The 21,017-nt window shown below is 34.0% G+C and overlaps 1 protein-coding gene across 3 annotated transcripts in view; it reads right to left on the bottom strand.

The window, feature by feature from the left end:
• Positions 1-1,266: 1,266 nt before the first annotated feature.
• PPM1B (protein phosphatase, Mg2+/Mn2+ dependent 1B) overlaps positions 1,267-21,017 on the bottom strand; it is an 80,399-nt gene continuing 60,648 nt past the window's right edge. For 2 of the 3 annotated variants that reach the window (XM_068564486.1, XM_068564488.1), the window contains exons 3-6: positions 19,606-19,723; positions 14,607-14,718; positions 14,156-14,213; positions 3,886-4,924 (exon numbers count right to left, since the gene is read on the bottom strand). In XM_068564486.1, coding sequence (XP_068420587.1) covers positions 4,619-4,924; positions 14,156-14,213; positions 14,607-14,718; positions 19,606-19,723 — 594 coding nt within the window. In that variant the 3' untranslated portion in view covers positions 3,886-4,618. Of the gene's footprint in view, positions 3,022-3,885; positions 4,925-14,155; positions 14,214-14,606; positions 14,719-19,605; positions 19,724-21,017 lie in introns of those variants that run through there. The other variant, XM_068564487.1, reaches the window with a different exon arrangement.

Here is a 21,017-nt window from a genome sequence, read left to right as displayed (position 1 = left end):
ATTATTTGAGATGTGTGCTGAACTAGTAGCCACTTTTCATGAAAAATGTTTTTACTTGAAAGAATGACTCACAGACTATGGTTGTTCAGCAGACATTTTCTCTGAAATGAATGAAGAAAGCCCTGTCACTTAAGGAAAACAACTGACAATATTTGTTGCCAATGATAAAATTTCCCCTTTCAAATGAAAGTTAGAATTTTGAAAAATCTGTATCCATCACTGTGAGCTTGACAGCTTTCTAATACTTAAAAGATTTTTCTGATGAGATCAGTTATATTAACATTATAAACATAGCATAATAAGATGTCAATGTTCTAAAGAACTGCATAATTCAATGAACCAGTATTTTCCAAATGACCAATGCATGATATTATAAAATCATGCAAAGTCAAAGATCTACTATCCACACTGCGAGATAGATCAAATGGATTTTAATGTAACAGAGAACAAAACCGATTGATAAAGTTTCAGATTTCACACTGCAACTAACCTTCAAGAAACTACCCATTCCGAAGTTTTGATAATGTATCAAAGAGGAATATCCACAATTATCTGAAGCTTTTAAAATACTCTCTTCCAATACATATTTGTGTGAGGCCAGATTTCTTCATATACTTCGAACACAGTGCCACATTGCAAGAAATTGAATGCAGAAGCAGATAGGAGAATCTAGTACAACATTAAAGGATTTACAAAAATGAAAACCAGTGCTACTTTGCACACTAAATTGTTTACAAAATAATTATTTTCATAAAACAATGCTATTTATGTTAACAGGTAATGGTTTTATTTTTAATGAATTAAAATAGTATGTAAAATTTCTCGGTTTTAACTTCTAATACAATAAATATCAACAGATACAACCCACAAAAGCAAAAGTTCTTTGGGATCTTCAATTTTTAGAAATATAAATGGGTCCTGATACCAAAATGGTTGAGAACAGCTAGACTAGGGAATTCAGATTAATAAGTATTGAATATGGGTTTTTCTTTTGCTAACTCACACATTATTTATATTTCCAGGACCACCAAACCCCCTAAAAAAGATTTTTTTAAGTAGTATAAAAAATGTTTTTGGAGTAGATAAGGGGTTACTTAGTACTGTCCTTTAGAGTTTGGTTAATTCTTCCTTGGAATTATAATTCAACTACATGGTTTTGTATGGAATTTTTCATAATAAATATTCTAACTATATAAAATGTTTAAAATAACATTCAAAACTGGACTTTCATTTTTAAATATCATATGAAATAGTAATATGTCACACTGTTTTTATCAATTCTTTATTTAGGTAACAAGTTGGTTATGTTCACTGCATTGTATGAAACATCACAATATCATACTGGAAAGGTACTATCAGTACAGGGTTGGATCAGAGTGGACAGTTTGAACAACAAACCATTTTGCATTCTTCATTCCCTAGCTTTTAACAACCCCCCAAACCCAGTCAAGGGACAAACAGCTTTTAACATTATCATGTAAAGCACTTCAACTTACAAGGCTAAAATCTAAAGAATAAATAAAATATGTTGTGGCAATAATTCCTTTTTAGACCAAAAATCAGGTGCACAATAAATCAAATGATCAAGAAAGCTGTATTCAAATGTGTGGCTCTCCAGAAACAGCTTCAGGAAAATGTTACAGAAAATACCATGAATTCCATTTCACACAGGACCAGATGATGACTCATTTTAACTACACACAAGGGCAATTACATCCTGCTGAAACACAATTTAAACAGATAGAAAATGTTTACAAAGCATCCACAACATGTAAACCATGTACAAATGGATACATTCATTGCTTCTCCTACCCCAATAGCTTCTTTTAGATAAATATTTCACTCTTCATGTTCAGCATTAACTGGATACATGCAAAACTCAAAAGAATTCAAGGATTCAAGGTTATTGTAAAAATAGAATTAAACTAATAATCTTCAAGTACCTTATGTGACAGCCACTCCGTACCGTGCCCAATGTTATAAAATGAAAGGTTACTGAACCCATGAAAATATCTCTGTAATATTTCCTTAGATCTAAAATAGATAATTTTAAATGTATTTATAGTCATTTCAGTGTGATATTCTGAGCTTTTAAAATAACGTAAACAATTAAAAATTATACCAAATTACACAAAACTTGCTGTATCTTAAAAGCTGAAAAATTAAAACTATAGAAACCCACATGTAAAACAAAAATCACAATTTACATTATAAAGGCAAATCTCATTTAAAAAAATTTGCAGCAGTGAGATGTCAAAGCAAATTATAAATAGCTATAAATTAATTCATTTGGTTTCAAGAGATTTTTCTAGTGAGAGTTGAAGGATGTAGTAGGTACATGCATAAAATTTGTAAAGGTTTATAATATTATTGCCAAATACACTTTATCTTGAAGCAGGCAACATTACAATTTGGACATTATTGGAGAACCCAGTTTGGTAATACAGGTAAAATTGGAAAAAAATTAAATAACAATTAATAATAAATATAAATCCTATAGTAAATTGCTCAAATGAAATTTTAAGTCACAGAGCTGCAAAAGGCTTCCAACTTGGTGAACTGAAAAAAGGAACATCTCATACAATTCTTTACTCTTACATGCTTATATGTTGTGTGTCTTGTTTAAAAAAAAAAAAAAACACATAATGTATCTTCAGAGTACAGCTAACTATATTCCCATGCACCTCAGGCATATTCGTTATTTGTGGTGAAATAACTCCATTGGTTTCTAGGGTCAAAAGTTCAATATAGATGTAACCAGTATGCCTGAGGTTGGCAAAAAATACTGTAGTACAGGCAATGCTACAAGTGGCAATTACCAGAAAACACAAATATGAACAAATGATGGGAAATGCTAATGATTTTCTGCTCATATCACAAAACGCTGGGAATCCACAAGAATATTTTTTCCCTTGTACTGAAGAAAATTGTGATTAAAAGTTTTTTTCCCCCAATTTTCAGAATCAAAAGCATGTTAGAAGGCTTATAAGGCTACCATGGGTCTTCTAGATCTCCAGCACCCTACAGGAAGAGAAAAGGAAGAATATTATTATTATTTACCTACACCACTTCCAGGTTGGATTGAATTTCAAAAAAAAACAAAATTAGATGAACAAGTTACCTTCCTTTCTTTGTTTGAAAAGGTAATTTTTACATAGAGGTGTGTGTACTGTACATTGTGTGTATACACACATGGATCTATCTAACATAGACAGATAACTGGTTGGGTTTTTTCTCCCCTTTCCACCAAATGCCTTCCTCTTTCTCAAACCACTTAAAAATATTCTGGCATTGGAAAAATAGATCAAAACATCAGCTACATCCGAAGATTCCAAAGTTTCAACTTATGGGTACCTTAAGCAACTTTAGACACATGATAAATATAAAACATGAAAAAGATAAGTTAAAATGTTCTACATATACAAAATAATTGTTTTTAAAAACACTTTCCCATGTGACTGAGTCATCTGTATTTTAAAAATTCATTTTAACAAAAGACAAACTCATATGTGCCACTATTTAAAATATCTTATAATTCTTGCATTTATATCTGATGAATACTTATAGCAAAACTCACAGTCTTACAATCTTTAAAAAGCTCATCACGGCAATTTTCTGACATGTCTACATGTGTCCATACTGTCCAAAGATTAATATTTTGTATCACAAAAAGGGGATAAGAACCAGAATAGATTTACTTTGAGTAAGCAAGACTTCTCAAAAATTTTTTCCTTTTAATTAATGAAAACCGCACCAAGCCAAAGTTTTCTAAATTTTATATACATACAAATGAAATTCGAATGAGTATTTTTCCAATATACCAAACCTGGTTGTTTTCAAAAAATTAATTTAAAAATAAGTACAACATGCATAGGTTATTCCACATCACATGCTTTATTTGGACTTAAACACTTATAATTTCATTCTAAACACTTGGTTGACATACATTTTGATGTATGTAGTTAGGCTACACAGAATATACAAACCAAAGCTGTATGAATAATACATAGGTTTTTCAAAAATTATGTTTCATAAAGAATACAGAGAAAGGAAAAATAACCACACATCCAGTACCTCAGAACTACTAAAAAATAAAACTACAGAGATGTAAAATATAAACAAGTCAAAGAACACACAAATTATCATCCTTGAAAAAAGAAATTACAGGCCAGCATCTGCCATTCTTTGAAGAACTAAAATTACTAAAGAAAACATAAATTTATTACAAAGCTAACTATGAGTGTACTAATACGTGAAGCAGTATAATTCTACATTAACAAGTTCTTCCACAACATAAAGTAATCTTGCTAATCGGTAATCTCTAATCCTATCGAGTATGAATTTAACTACTGACTTTAATAACTAGTAGCCTCATTTCTGGCATACAATATGAAACGACATATAATTTTATGAAATTCAAAGTACTCTAAATAGCCAATTTTAAACTATCTGATAAAGATGTATGCAAAGGCCTTCTTAAAAAACAAGGCTATATGACTATAATAGAACTAGTTTACCAAGATTCAAATAACAAAATGGTTTTATAAATGCATACATTATACTTCCTAAGTAAAAACCATCAAATCAAAGATCACAAAAATATTATCACAAAGTAAAGTCATAGTTTTTCACCACCCATCTTTGTCCCTGCATCTTCAGTACAGCTGTCTAATTCAGCAAGATCACTTTCTGATTCAGTATGGCTTTCCTGCATTGTCACTGGGCTTCCAGCATCACTGTTCGAAGAAGTAGCTGTAGCAGCTTGTTCAGCAGGGTTTTCTTCTCCCTCTACTTTAGCTAGCCTGTAACTAGTCAGCATCTCCTCCAGAAGTTGTCGGTAGTTTCCCCTATGATTAATTCTCATTTGCCTGAGAGCTTCCACCAATTTCCCCTGTGATCCACTTTCCTCTGCTTCATCGGAGGCCTTTTTTTAAGATTCAAGACCCCAGTGTCAGTAGACAAACTAGGATATCACATGTATTTCATAACATATCACAGCAAAACACTCATTTCTTTACCATGAGTAATATAGTCTAAGCACGAGAACATTTCGTTAAATAAGTAGTGTTACTTGTGTCAATTAACAAAATTTCCAATTGAAATATCTCAAGTTATTTTTAGCAAATGATCATGAACTAGCTTATGTTTTATTTCACATCGATACTTGAAGCTTAATCTGAAATTTACTTGGCTACTAAAATTCAACAGCAACACAAGCATCTCCTAAAACTGACTTACTTAATTAAAAAAACAATAATTGGCTGTAATTATTTAGTACAAAAGGAAATTAGTGTTTAAAGCAATAGGAAAGGACAGAAAAGCAAGCCATTAGATTCTTCATTTCTGCTAAATGACAGGAAGGAGAGGAGATACAAAATGTAAAATTATATAAATTTAAACTAGATTTTGCGGGAATTGTAAAGCTTCTGTGGATAAAATTTCTATTTACTTTTTGTCTTTAAATATTTTACTAAAAACATCTCTAGATTAAAAATAGACAATCATTTTATTCATTAAATAAGATATGAACAGTAAACTACTCAATTCTTTTATATTTTATTGAATCTTGTAAAACCTACAGGTTTCTACAATAGTAGCTACTTAATCTTGTTTACAGAACAAGCTCTAATATCCAAGCTGATCATACTGATATGCTGACAGACTAAAAGCAAGTCAACCTTGTAGCATGTGACTCCTGATGTGATGCGTTAGGGAGTACAAAGTTACGTCCTGTGTTCTTGCCAAAAATGTTTAACATGACTCTAATAAAGCTAATTCCCAATTTACAGGAAAACGGAATAAAGAATCGCGTGAAAGGGCACCACAAGGAAACAATCATATGATCCAAAATGTAGGACATCCTATAAAAAGCTGGCTTAGACTCTTCATATTCAGTGTTAATGGGAAAAAAAATTGGGAGCTTCATTAAAGGCTTGCTTAATGTGCTTGATTGGTAACAACTGGAATAGACCATGTAACAATGATAACAGTCATTCTATGGGCAACTGGGAAAATTTGGACTCGATATTAGATAATATTAAATTTATTATCAATTTTCTTAGGTATAATAATAATGTTATGGTTATGTATACAGAAAAATGTCCTCATTCTCAAGAGCTGCATGCCAAAATATTTACAGCTAAAATATTATATCTGCAATTTGCTGTCAAAGGTTCAGTCAAAAAAAAAAATAAACAGTAGGGGCTTCCCTGGTGGCGCAGTGGTTGAGAATCTGCCTGCCAATGCAGGGGACACGGGTACGAGCCCTGGTCTGGGAGGATCCCACATGCCGCGGAGTGACTGGGCCCGTGAGCCACAACTACTGAGCCTGCGCGTCTGGAGCTTGCGCTCCGCAACGAGAGAGGCCGCGACAGTGAGAAGCCCGCGCACCGCGATGAAGAGCGGCCCCCGCTCGCCACAGCTGGAGAAAGCCCTCGCACAGAAACGAAGACCCAACACAGCCCTAAATTAGTTAATTAATTAATTAATTTTTAAAAAAGTAATGTATGTATACATAGAGAGAGAGAAAGCAAATATGGTAAAATGTTAAAACTTGAGTCTAGGTAGAAGGTGTACAGGTGTTCACTTTATTGTTTCAATTTTTCTTTATGTTTGGAAGTTTTCATCATAAAATGTTGGGAAAATAAAATACAAAAAGGTTACTGATATAGATGATCTGACACAAACTCTTAACCATCTCTGGAGGCTGTTACTCTATAATTCTTCAACAAAGATAATACTACTATAACCACATAATAAATGGCAATGTTTATTAGAAAAATCAGAGCACTTGAATTTTTTTTTTTAAATCGCCCCTCTGGCAAAAAGCAAGAGATGACACTGTGTACAACATATGTTTTATGTGTAGGTATATGTGTGTTCTGTCCATATTTTTTAGGATATTATTATGTAAAATGTCTGGGAAGAAAGGAAATACAGCAATATAAAAATGATAATAATGGGTAGTGAAGTTTCAGAAGCTTTATTTTTCTTTGAATTCTCCAATTTTCTACATCAAGCATATTAACTATCAAAATAACTTTTTTTAATTTGCACAATTTATTGTGTGGAGAGAACATAATAAAGTGTGCTCTCTGTTAAGATTTTCCTCTTTTTTCCCCCCTTACCTTTCCTTCTGTACTAAATAAATGTTATTTCCCTAAATAAAGTTTCTCATTTGAATCCACTCAGGAAAGGTTAAGATGGAACAATGAGATAAATGCTTGCTAGTCGTAAACCTTATCAGTCTTTAATCAGGTCTGCCAAAAGGAAATTTTCTATTTGAGAGTATATCACAAAGAACTTTTAATGAGGGGCATAAGACTCCTCTCTGCCCTCCAAATAAAAACCCCTCAAACCAACAACTCCCTTTGACAACTCCCTAGGACACAAACAAAATCTGCTTCAAGTGGACAGTTACACATAGAGAGCTCAACCTTGGTTTCACATCAGAATCCCCTGTAGAATTTAAAAAATTATACAGATGCCAAAGCTCCATCCCATGATATTCATATTCAGTGGGTTGGGGTGATTTTCTTAAAGCCTGATAGGTGATTCTGATATACGGCAAAGGTTGAGAACCACTGATAAACTGTCTTACTTCTTTGAGCTTATTGATAAGGTTGGATCAAAGGTTGTTGTATTTGGATGTATCTCACTCTCCATCTGACACATTTATTATTACAGTAATCATCTATGTTTCTGTGAATTGCTGTAATAGTGGTAGTTGGGGAGAGAAAAGTAGTTGCTTTATAAAAAACACATTAAAACCCAAACTGTAAATTAAGTAGGGATGGATTTACAATGGCCAATTGAAAAGAATTTGAGTTAATGACCACATTTAAGTCATTTTATATTATAGCAAATTACATTGTCCTATTGTGCTGGATAGACAATGGATGGGTGAAACCTCTTCCCCAGCCATTTCATTTGATTCTTCAAAATACTGTTATACAACTCTCTCATGGATTTTCATTAATTTCAGAAAAGGAACCTATTGTTTAGCTGCACCTTCTTTACCTGAACTCACACACAAAGCACATCACGTTTATAGATTTATCACAGCAATTAATTCCACCTTGCAACTGTTCACAAGTCTCTCCAAATCTTTGTAAAATCTTTGAGATAAAGATAATTTCGATTCCTTTCTGTATCCTCCCTACCACCTAGAGAAGGAAAATTAATGCCTGTGGCTAAGAACTTTACATACATAATCTCATTTAATCCTTACAGGTACCCTACGTAATAGATATTGCAACTCTAGTTTTTATAAGTGAAGAAACTAAGGCTCAGAAAGATTTAAGTTATTTGTCAGGGTAACAGTGCTAGTAAGTGACAGAACTCAGATTTGTGTACAGGTGTAATTAACATCAATGTCCCTCTGAATGTTCTTCTGAATACACTATGGTAACAGTTTTTGCAAACTAAGTGCCTCATGTAAATAGACACTTACTAAATAAATATTGGTTAAAATTATTGTAGAATTGGACCACAAATTATTTCATATTGAAGTCTATAATGCATTTCCTGTCACAGAAAAATTAATAAAATTACAGGACAAAAAAATCATATTAGATGGGATGGTTTAAATTATTCTGCAAAATAAATTTAAGGCAATTACAGAAATGGGAATTTAGGACTTTTCCCTCAGATTTTGTTTTTAAGGTTTTACTGTCATCTAGACTAACACAGCTTGACAATCAAATTTCTCATTATGAAAACACTGCCTTACACCAAATAAGACACAGGAATACGGATAAATCAAGCAGAGAGCAAAGAGAAGGGGGGAAAATTTTTTTTAATGGAATTTAACTAGCTAATATTTATTTGCAGCAATTTTTAAAAAACAGTTGCCATTAGTGAAATTCTTCAAATGATTAGCTAAAACAGTGGAGAGAAAGTGAAGAATGCTAGTATATTTACTATGTTTTTTGGAGTCCCATGCCTTGCTTATCAGGTTAAAAATAATTTTTAGAAGATTCTCAAATATGACGTCATGAGATACAATTAACAGTGACTAATAAAGAATCTAATAAATTATGTTATCGTCAAGGATCATGTAAACTTCAATCAATGTGAAATAATTTTAAAGAGTCACTTAAATGGTCAAGACCACACAGCTACAAGAAGTGGTATGTCAAATGACACCTTAAAAAATAGTGACTAAAATTAGTGCATTTTCAAACAGTGTAGGTAGGTCTTCTCCATAAAAATGCTTTGACAAGTGAAAAAGTAAACAAGAAACAATTTACAAAAAACCTAGTATTCACAAAATCCTAAAACTGCGATATAAAAATATAATTGATCTATTTGAAATAAAATTAAAAAGAAGACTGTATATAAAACTTAATAACGTGAACACAGAACAGGGAGATTTTGGGGGGCTTTTGTCCTGTCTTCCCTCCCCTTCTCAAAATCCAAATGCCTTAAAAAGTTTTTTTAGTTAGAATAAAAATGTGTATTTAAATGAAAAATAACTAATAAGACACTGGGCTTGACTACTTAGTCTCAACAAGTTTATAAAACATTCCTCATCAAAAAACAGAGTATTTTAAGACTATTAAACATGAGATTCACTACAGAACAGGAAATGATTTTTCTTGCACGACAGACAGAGGTGGGGTACAGACACATATGTAATCTCTAAATATCTTCAAAAGGCTGCATAGAAAGGTGTAAAGGGAATCGTTTTTGGAGTCATTCTGAGTTAGATTCAAATTCTGGCTACTCGATTTATCTAGCTTTGCAACCTGGGCAAGCTACTCCGCACCAATTCTTAGTCTTCTCTGTAAGAGAAGGGTGTTGAGGAGATTACCTATAATTAATATTTAGATATAGATATATAGATATGGCTTAGCACAAGTAGGAGCTGGGTAAATACAAGTTCCCCCTTTATCACTGGAAAATCATCAACTTACACAGCTACCTGATCAGTGGTATACTGATTCAAAAGCATCTTAAGTCTCCTTTGGGGGAAGAACTGAACCTTTTGGCATGGAAAATATGAAGCTCCAAAAATAAACTTTCCTTCTAATTAGCAACCTCTAATTATTTTTTAAAATACATGACTTAAAGATAGTCTTAGCCATATATACACTACCAAATGTAAAATAGATAGCTAGTGGGAAGCAGCTGCATAGCACAGGGAGATCAGCTAGGTGCTTTGGGACCACCTAGAGGGGTGGGATAGGGAGAGTGGGAGGGAGGCTCAAGAGGGAGGGGATATGGGGATATATGGGTACATATAGGTGATTCACTTTGTTATACAGCAGAAGCTAACACAACATTGTAAAGCAATTACATTCCAATAAAGATGTAAAAAAAAAAAAAAAAAAAAAGATAGTCTTGCAAACTACAAGAAAGAAATATTTCTAACTTAACTAGTATTTATTGCGCTCTCAGTGTATGCCAGGTGAGAGCTCAGCACTGCTGTAGGTGCTGAGATATAGCCATAAACAAAACAGATGAAGTCCCAGATCGCAAAGAATTTAAATTCTAGTAATAAAACCAGACTAGCATTTTTTCAGATAAACAAGGACTTACTGTATAGCATAGGGAACTATATTCAGTATCTTACAATAACCTATAACAGAAAAGAATCTGAAAAAGAATATATATATATGTAAATACATAAACAAAACAGAAAACTGTATATCACTTTGCTGTACACCTAAAACTAACACAACACTGTAAATCAACTATTCTTCAATTAAAAACAAGCAAACTAGCATTTTAAAAGAAGGGCGGTCGGGGGAGGGGGTGATTCCAGAGCCCTACCTTACATAACAACAACTTAAAGCAAAATGCAGTTTTACTTCTTCTGATCCTCTGGTGATTATTCTTTTGGGGGTCACAGACTCCTCTGAGGAACTAATGAAAATCACAGACTTACTCTAAATCATTAAATAATGTGTATGCACACACATAAATACATTTGCAAAAACTTTTTGGGGATTCACGAACCCCTTTATTAAGAATTCACGCTTGACTCTTTTCCACAGATTTTGATTTTAAAGCTGGGAAAATATCAATATTGCTTATATTAAGAAGACTGAACATGTTCCAGAAAGTTGAACTAAAAAACAAAAATTTAGTAAAGCAACTTAAGAAGAGTCCCCTAAATAATGAACTTTCTGAATATATTTTAAATGATTTACTTTGACTTATATCCAACTGAGCTTTTAAAAATACTTTCATTAATCAAAAGATTTTTTTAATATAAGAAAAATGAACGAATCCCTATTTCTAATGGTACTACTTATAGGCATTTACAGCAGAACAATTCTATCTTGGACATAAAGCAGACATTTTAGGAATCTAAATAATCTCTGATTTACTCTGACTAGCATTCATTTTTTTAAAATATCTGAATAAAAAATTATTTTTGTTATTCAAAAAGATTTAAAAAAAAACCACCTCCCAACTGTCTCCTCCTCTGTATTTCTACCATACCTCTGTCTTTCCCATTCTGCAAGTTAACTATATCAGCCCCTGCCACTGTGAACTTCCTGGCAGCACCTTCCGCATGGCACAGATCTAACCAAGCTGAGAAGCATTTATGGAGCACTTCTGTGTCTAACTCACTGCTACAGTGGGTAAAGTTAAGAGCTAAGAATTTAATCAAACCTCTATAAGTTCTTCAGTTTTCTGTTTCTTTTGTATTTTTTAGTACATTTCTTCTACTTGTGATTATGGGTCAACATTTTTCTAAGGTTGTGATTATTCTGCAAGGGTAAAGTAATGTTTCCCAAAATAGGATTCTGGGCTGCAAAAGTGAGTTTTTACAGTAAACAAGGAAGTTTCTCTAATCCACACATCTACCTACCAATGATGAGTTTATACTTATCATCTCTGTGATCATTTCACAACTACTTGACTTCCAGCATCTCTTTAATCTAATATTGCATATGTTTCTAACAGATTAAAATACCAGATACTCCTTTGAGTCTGTCATTCTTATGCTGCAAACACATGGTGTCTCCACACTCTAAAATACAAAGTTCAAAAGGTGTGTCCAGTCTCCTCACAAATACTTCTGGCATCCTGAATTCTTATTTTTCACCGTAGCAATTCTCTGCTCTAGCCAAAACGATGTCCTCTCTTTCAAAGATAGCTTAAACTTTGTTCTCGCCTTGACCATCCATGTGAACTATCATCCTCCTCCGTTACTTTCTGCCATTCAAACCATTCTTCAAATCCAATCTTTTCTCTGAAAATCTGACTTCCCAAGCAATCACTGTACAATTCACATGGCAATTAATCACATTCTATATTTTGTCATTTCTTTTTATCCTTTAGTAAATGACGTGAAACCTTTTTATTAATTAATTTGTATGTTTATATCTACATTGCCAGGTGCATTGAGAGTAGGGATGGGGGACCATGCCTTACGTTTCATAGTCTCCTCCCACACCAATTCATTACACGGTGGATTGTTTAGTCTTAGAAAGCTTATGTATAAAGGTGATTAACTATACATCTCCTTAATTTATACTCATATAATAATGGTCTTTAAGGCCAGTTTTATATCCTGAGCATCTCTTCTGAGTTTCATGGTTCTGTTGCCTACTTATTCACTGTTTATATAGCTACTATGTATAATAAGTATTTTCTATTTTTAAAAAAAGTTTAAAATTCATCCTTGGTATATGTTAAACAGAAATTCTGGGTTATAAACTCTTTTTTTTTGGAGTAAAAGTTGCCAACTTTCTTGAGAGACCAAGAAATCCAGCAAGTATATTATGAAATAATTTTTTCAGATTACACACTGGGGTTGCATTTTCAAACACATGAGGGAACAGGAGTACTTATATGGCTAATAATGAATCAATAACTATTTGAGGTCTTATTTCCTCCAAACCTGGTGGTGGATGCTGTGTGGAACCTATAATCTAGCTGAAGAGGTAAGACTCTCTTTACTCTACCTCCCAATTACTACCATCTTTTTAGTTGTATCAACATCCTACCCTCACTTGTTCGGTTTAGGGTTCTTTAAATGCATCACATGACATATCTTTATTTTTAAATTTTAATTTCCACATCTTTGTATACAATTCTTAATACTTTAAGGGACGTGCCACAAAAGAAAGTGTCAGAATCACTGCTCTAGGCCAAGGTATAAATTCTGTTGTTAGCAATATATAGTATCATTTATTCAACTAACTAAAATGCATTAATTATAAAAATTTCCCTGTTTGTCAGCGTAACTTTTATTGTTAAGAAAAGAGAAATTATATGATATTGCTGTGCAATAATGAACCCTGGAAAACAACGCAATTGAGATGATAATTTCTACCAGTGGCTGATGTCTCTCTCAAGACCTGCCAAGAGGAGCTAGAGACTTGGAGGGTGAGTCTATTTCTTCTCAACAAGTTTCATTACTAAGTTTGGCTCCCTTAAATCTTTGAAGCATACACGTTAAAATTAAGTTGTTCATTTTTAGATGTCCAAAAACTTGAAAACTCATAATCTGTCTCTGATTGAAAACTCATAACTTGTCTATGAGAAGACAGTTATTTGAATTACTGACTTTGAAATTTAGGGCAGTTTTTTTTAAAAAAGGACACTGTTTTGCCTGCTGGTACTAGTATTAAAATAAAACAAAAAGCCTACAGAGGAGCAGCTGATCAGTATTTCTAAGGAAGGTAAAGGGACAAAGAGTTTTGCTCTGATGAAGCACAGCAGGATACAACAAAATGGTTATCCCAGTTCAACATACATACCCACAGCACAACAAGAATGTTAGAAAGAAATTATCCTCAGGTGTTCAACTGGGCACAAAGGGGCACTGAAAGGTCTAGTCTTTAAAATAATAACATCACTATTGCTAACTTCCAGTGATGATAGCAGCCTGCTGGAGGAGAAATTGGCATATTTAAAAGCACATTCTTTGTTTGCCTCAAAATTAAGATTTAAGGGAGAAAGAGAAGGAAAGGCAGACATACAGGGAAGAAGTAAGTACAGCCCACACAAAAAGGTATTTGATGCCCATTAAATGAAAGCAAACCTATCTACAAAACAGAACTTTATCTCTACCTTCCACTTCAATATATTTCCTTTAATTTTAACTGACTCCTTAAAACGAAAAGCAGTCATAATTTCCAGTATTTATATTATAAAATTATTTAAAATACTTAAGAAATAAAATAAAGCTTACCCCATCACTTTCTCTATGTGGATTCAGCCTACTATAAACAGCTTCAATAACATTGCGCCTAAAAAGAAATATGCTTTAGTTTTATTAAATTACATACAGTTGTTAAGCTTCTGAGTATTTTAAATAATACTTCATATCTTAACTACACTCAATAATTAATTGCCTCATTAAATATCTGCCAAGAACATAGTATCTGCATTTCACTCAGAATTTGATCCTGCACAATCCATTTGTTCTCATTTACCAAGGAAAGAAGGACCTTCATCCTCAAAGAGTATAATAAATAATGCCTTGAAAAGAAAAGCTCTTCTCGATGAAATTTTAGAGTTCTTCTCTAGTATAAGAACTATCAACCCATTTCATCTTTAGATAACTGATGTACTTCTTACCAAAAATTATTTAATTACTAACTATAAATGAAGTCAAAATTAGTTCTTTTTCTTCTACTTACTTGCCGGCAAGACCTCCCCCAGGAGGCAAATTCGGGATATTTTCTGCAGACAAGATGCGCATGACATGGGCAAGATCAGGCATTCCTTCCTCACCAGACTTCTCCATAATTTCTGTAGGTTTTTAAAAAGAGTTCCTAAATTAATGTGATAACTCAGAATTCACACAGTGAAACAAGAGGTACTATTTGGTAGTACCTATTTTAAAATATAAAAAGCAAATATTACCTTACTATCACACAAGGAACAAAAAAAGTAAGATAAAAAGTTATTTGCATATATATACTCATTTTAGCATTATTCATAAAAGCAGAAACTGGAACAAATTAAATGTCCAATAAAAGGACAGTTAAGAAAATTTTGGTATAGCCACTGAGTGAAATGGTTTATAATCACTAAAAATGATCCCTATGAGCACAGCACAGCCACATGGAAAAACACTTTTGATCTATTATTTTATGTAAAAATATAAGTTATTAATGCTATAATTACAGGAAAACAAAAGCAATGGAAAGATAAGGACTATAAGAAGGGGAAAGTTAAAAACTGTTTTATAGGTTTTTTGATACCTAGTTATGTTCCACAATTTATTTAAAACAGAAAAGGAAAATAAATCTCAGAACTTGCTAATACTTAGAACAAAATAAAACATTTCCATGTTTCATTTATATTTACAATTTATGGAAAACAGATTTTTAAAGCATGATCATTTGGCCAGTATCAAGACATAAAATCCTCAAAAATCAGACAACAGCAAACTTACTTTTAAGACAACAAAAAAGCTGAGTCCTAAGCAGCCCTCAAGATGCAAACTCCAAACTGTTTACCATGTGTCCCTCACAGGGACTTCACTGTGACCTTGATTTTCACTGCTCCTGTTCAACTCTGCTCCGACTCCTACCTGTATCTCCAAAGGTGCTATTCAAAGAAACCTTCTAGATTTTCACATATACTTCCTCCCTTGGTTTGGAACACTTTTTACACCAATCCAACCAACCTCTTTGTATGGTTAAAGTGTATTTATACTTCAGGTTTCAACTTTATGTGTCACTTTCTCAAATTCTTCTCTGACCCACGCCTGGAGTAGGTGTATTGCTAGATACTCCAACTGTACACAATATTTACTAGATCACGGACCACAAGCTTCATGAAGGCAGGACTGTAATTTTTCTACGTTACACTTGTATCTCTACAGTGCAGGGTTTCTCAACCTCAGCACTACTGATATTTTCTACAATTTTTTGTTGTGAAGGCTGTCCTATGCATTGCAGAATGTTAAGCAATATCCTGGCCTCACTCACTGTACGCTAGTGGCACCCTCTCAGTTATGAGACCAAAAGTGCCTCCAGACATTGCCACATGTCTCATGAGGGACAAAATCCACCCTCCTCCCCACACCGGCCACTGAGAACCACTGCAGTCTAGCACTTCACCAGCCAATTTTCACAACCCACTGGTGCCACTGCAGTCCACTCCTCCACCATCATCTGCCACCTGCTTTAATGCATGATTCCTAATTGTTCTCTTGGCTTCCTCTCTTGTCCGCTCTTTACAATCTCTTCTTCACATGGCAACTGAGAGAGATCCTTCTAAAAGTCAGATCAAGGGACTTCCCTGGTGGCACCATGGTTATGAATCAGCCTGCCAATGCAGGGGGCACGGGTTCGACCCCTGGTCTGGGAAGATCCCACATGCCGGGAAGCACCTAAGCCCATGCACCACAACTACTGAGCCTGCGCTCTAGAGCCCGTGAGCCACAACTACTGAGCCCGCGTGCCACAACTACTGAAGCCTGCGCACCTAGAGCCCATGCTCCGCCACAAGAGAAGCCACCGCAATGAGAAGCACACGCGCTGCAAAGAAGAGCAGCCCCCGCGTTCCACTAGAGAAAGCCTGCGTACAGCAATGGAGACCCAACGCAGCCAAAAATAAATAAATAAAATAAATTTATTAAAAAAAAAAGTCAGATCAAGTCACTCTTGCACTCTTCCAATGACTTCCCAGCACCATTTGAATGAAGTCCAAAGACCTCATTTTAGTCTGCAGAGCCCTACATGATCTGCTTCTTAGCAATCTCTCTTCATCTTTCACTTTTCCACCAGCTCATTCTCATCTAGCCACACACTCTAAGCATATTCCCTCCTCAGTCCTTGTTGCTCCCTTTGCTGGAATGTTCTTCCCCAGATAGCCACTCTCTTCCACATATAGGTATCTGCTCAAATGTTTTTCCTCAGAGACCTGCCTAACCAATATTCCTTGTTACTGTCTGCTTACTGTTGTTTTTCTTCTATTAAAAAAAAAAAAAAAAAGGTCTCCACTACATTATAAACTCCATGAGATCAAGAATGTTTTTGTTTTGTTTTCTGCTGCATTCCCAGTAACAGACATGCTCAGGGACAGCTGAAGAAATGAATACATGTAGAAGGTATTCACCAAATATCTAATCAATTTAGGTTAAAGGCTATTCCCTGTTTAACATTATACCTCCCCTCTGCATTCCCAATAAAAACACATACAAAGACTTGCCAATACACCAGAATGCTTTCAACTCAAAATTTTAATGTCAGATTACATGATTTAAAACCCTAATAGAAATATAATGCTCTTGAACAACGCTACCTTATAAAAAAGAAGTTAGGTACCAAGGCATATTGATTTGTAGTGGATGCTTTTTCAAGGATTTTTAAGTGTTTTTTGATTGAATGATTAATAATCAAGTATCTACCATAGCCCCCAAGACCATATCATATTATTACATATCTGTCATCTCTGCCATACAACATATATTTTGGAAACTTTAAAACTATACAAAAGAAAATTAATTTTAAATGTTAACAACCCACATTGAGCTGAACTGACCACACATTTAAGAAATTAAAACTTAGGGGGCTTCCCTGGTGGCACATTGGTTAAGAATCCGCCTGCCAATGCAGGGGACATGGGTTCGAGCCCTGGTCCGGGAAGATCCCACATGCTGCGGAGCAAGTTAGCCCGTGCGCCACAACTACTGAGCTGTGCTCTAGAGCCCGCATGCCACAACTATTGAAGCCTGAGCACCTAGAGCCCATGCTCTGCAACAAAAGAAGCCACTGCAATGAGAAGCTTGTGTGCTGCAACAAAGACCCAACACAGCCATAAATGAATGAATGAATGAATAAACAAATAAATAAACAGAAGAAATTAAAATTTAGCTGTTACAGAAGAGTTGATAAAAGCTACAGTTTGCTGAGGACATAGGCACCATACCAGGTACTTTAAGTCATCTCATTTATTATTAAAACAAACTGTATGGTTGGTGTTTTTACCTTTAGTTCACAATAAAGAAATTGGAGCCTTAAGAGATCAGGCAAGTTGGTTGAGATCATATAACAAGTAACTGACCAAATTTTAGAGTTCTTCCCAAAATGAAAACTATCTAGTTTCTTCTTTGTGAATGAAGAAATAGGACAATAAGAAAATTCAATAGATAGCTAGTGGGAAGCAGCCACATAGCACAGGGAGATCAGCTCGGTGCTTTGTGACCACCTAGAGGGGTGGGATAGAGAGGCTGGGAGGGAGGGAGTTGCAAGAGGGAAGAGATATGGGAACATATTTATATGTATAACTGATTCACTTTGTTATAAAGCAGAAACTAACACACCACTGTAAAGCAATTGTACTCCAATAAAGATGTTTAAAAAAAAAAAAAAAAAGAAAATCCTTCTTGCCTTTGATAAATTTGAGCCAGCAATCCCCCACCCAAATACACTAGACCTTTTAGAAAACATGTATTATTAAAAACTCCTATAAACAGCTCCTCTTAATAATTATGATATTATCAACAGGAATAAGAGTGCCTCTGACATTGTCTTCAAAGTGTTCCCACATGTTTCTTATCTTTCCATTACCCTGAAAACAGAACTCACTGACAATTCAGAGCTGAAGAAATTGCAGACCAACAAAAACAAAACCTTTATGCACCTTTGTTTATGGTGTGTGGCTAGATAGCTGTAAAGCTAGAAAAGATAAATCTCCCCCCGCTCTCCAAATCTGCAAGAGAAGGTAGTTTTCCTTTGGTAATTACACATTTGAAATTGCAAATTTTTGTATTTCAAAACTATTACCAATTACTATAGCTACTGTTCATCTAAAACATGACTTGTAATAGGCCAAATCTGACAAGCCGACCACAACATAATCATTAATTATATCATTCAAGTGTACTATTAAAAAATAATAATAATCAAGCCATAAAGGTGTTAGGAAAAAATATAGGTCAATATGTAACACTGAACTCTGCTCAATATTATGTAACAACCTAAATGGGAAAAGAATTTGAAAAAGAATAGATACATGCACATGTGTAACTGAATCACTTTGCTGTACGCCTGAAACTATCACGACATTGTTAATCAACTATACTCCAATATAAAATAAAAAGTTAAAAATATATGAAACAAAATTTTACATTTTGTTCAAAAAAAAAAAAAATGTAACCGTGAATTGAGGAAAGAACTTTGTTAAGAATGACATCAAGGCAAAATAAATAAATAAATAAGACTGACATAATATAACTTCATAAAAAGTAATTTTATATCTAAAAAGCAGCACATATAAAATCAAAATGAAGTATTAAGTTGGAGATCCTGTCATAGACTCTAACATGTATTCTCTATCAGGGTAACCACTAAATGAATATTTAAAAGAATGCATAACTGATAAGCAAATGCAGGGATGAAATGGAATAAAAAATACCGATTAACCCAAAAGGGAAGGAAGGAGAAAAAAGGGAAAAGAACAGATGGAACATATGTAAACAAGTAAGATAACAGATTTAAACCCAAACAAATTAGCAAATTATGTTGAAGACAAAGAGACTAGGTTTTCCTCTCCCTCATTCCTGAATAATAATGGATTTTTAGTCCAAAAGCTGCAGGAAATTTTAAAAGAACTATTTGATAAACAAGGAATAATAATTTTCCTTTCCTTCTAAATAAAAAAAAAAAAAAGCATCTTTCTTACCTTCCACCCGTGATTCCAAGTACTTATCCAACTCTGAGTCTTTTCTCATTGCTTCATCTGAGACCTTGGGGGCATTTGAAAAGCAAACTAGTACAATACTCATGTTATCTCGACTTCCCTGTATATTAAAAAAAGAAAAAGAAAAATTATACTTCAATAGTCTACCAACTTTCTATTATTTACTTCAAAACAGATTTAATTACATTAAGCAATTACTTATTTAATCATCTAGAATGTACACCTTCAACACATTCATTTTCATTCCAAAGAACTATTTGAAGCACACCCTGAAGAAACAAGGACTCCAGGTATGCACAGATCATAATTATTTTATGACTTTTGATTCCGTGTACCTTTTCTTATCCACCACCATTCCACAACCTGAGAAATGAAGATATCTTCACATATATTAAATCTTCTAAAAACTTTGTTTCCCACTCAAGATTGCATATTCCCAAAGTGACTTAAGCCCAAAATGCATCCTCCCAAAGAAATATACATTTTTTTCCTAGCTAATTAACCTGCATCAGAGCCGTGCTACTGAAACTCTATTGAACTGACGTGGCTGAAAATTGTTGATCATTAGGATACCCAAGACACTAAAATGAACAAGCAGAGAAGAAAAGTTAAACTGGAAACTCTTCTGAGGGTACAGTATCAAACAATCAAACTGAGATACACTGTAGTCAGATGTAATAACTTTTGAAGAAATGACATCAGACTGTTACACAGAATTACAGTGTCAGGATTTGTAGAGAGCAGCTAAAACTGCTAATTTAAGAACAAATTTTACGGCTGCCTTTTTAATCACACCATCACAAAAGGAAAAGGAAACAGAATATATACTACTCTATTACCATGAGACTACAAGCAATAAATTTAAAACATTTTCTCACTACTTTTCTTATCGGTATATTACTTTTATTGAGTTTTTTTAGAAAAGAATGAAACTGTTCTTGGAATAGTGATTTTTTTAACTCCCTTTTTAAAATTTTATTCACCACTCTAAAAAACTAAGTCAATGGCAGTGGGATTTGCCAACCCAAGTGAAAAGAGCCAAGGCCACACCCATGCTAGTCTAGTCTTTTCAGTCATCATGGCCAGAATCTAGGCAGGCATTGTTTGGTTAAGACTCGTCACCTTTTTGGGACCCACGTGACATAGCCAAAGATAGGCAGGTCTTGAAAAACTTCTGCCACAATCTCCTAAAACTCAGTGGAGCAAAGTTTGAAGGCACTAAAGGCTGGGTCTTAAGAAGGCTTCAAAAAGAGTAACTCTCTGCACAGAATTCTTATGCTTTAGTAGAAAGAATCATGATGAGTATATAACCCAGTTCTCAATATCTGGAAAAAGAATTAGGATTTCCAAATTGGCCCAAAGGATTTTACTCCTTAATGAAACCCACCAAAACT

The sequence above is a fragment of the Eschrichtius robustus genome, chromosome 15, assembly GCF_028021215.1.
Source record: "Eschrichtius robustus isolate mEscRob2 chromosome 15, mEscRob2.pri, whole genome shotgun sequence".
Lineage (NCBI taxonomy): Eukaryota > Metazoa > Chordata > Mammalia > Artiodactyla > Eschrichtiidae > Eschrichtius > Eschrichtius robustus.
Note: the sequence above shows the minus strand (reverse complement) of the source record. Positions and strands in the feature narration are given on the sequence as shown.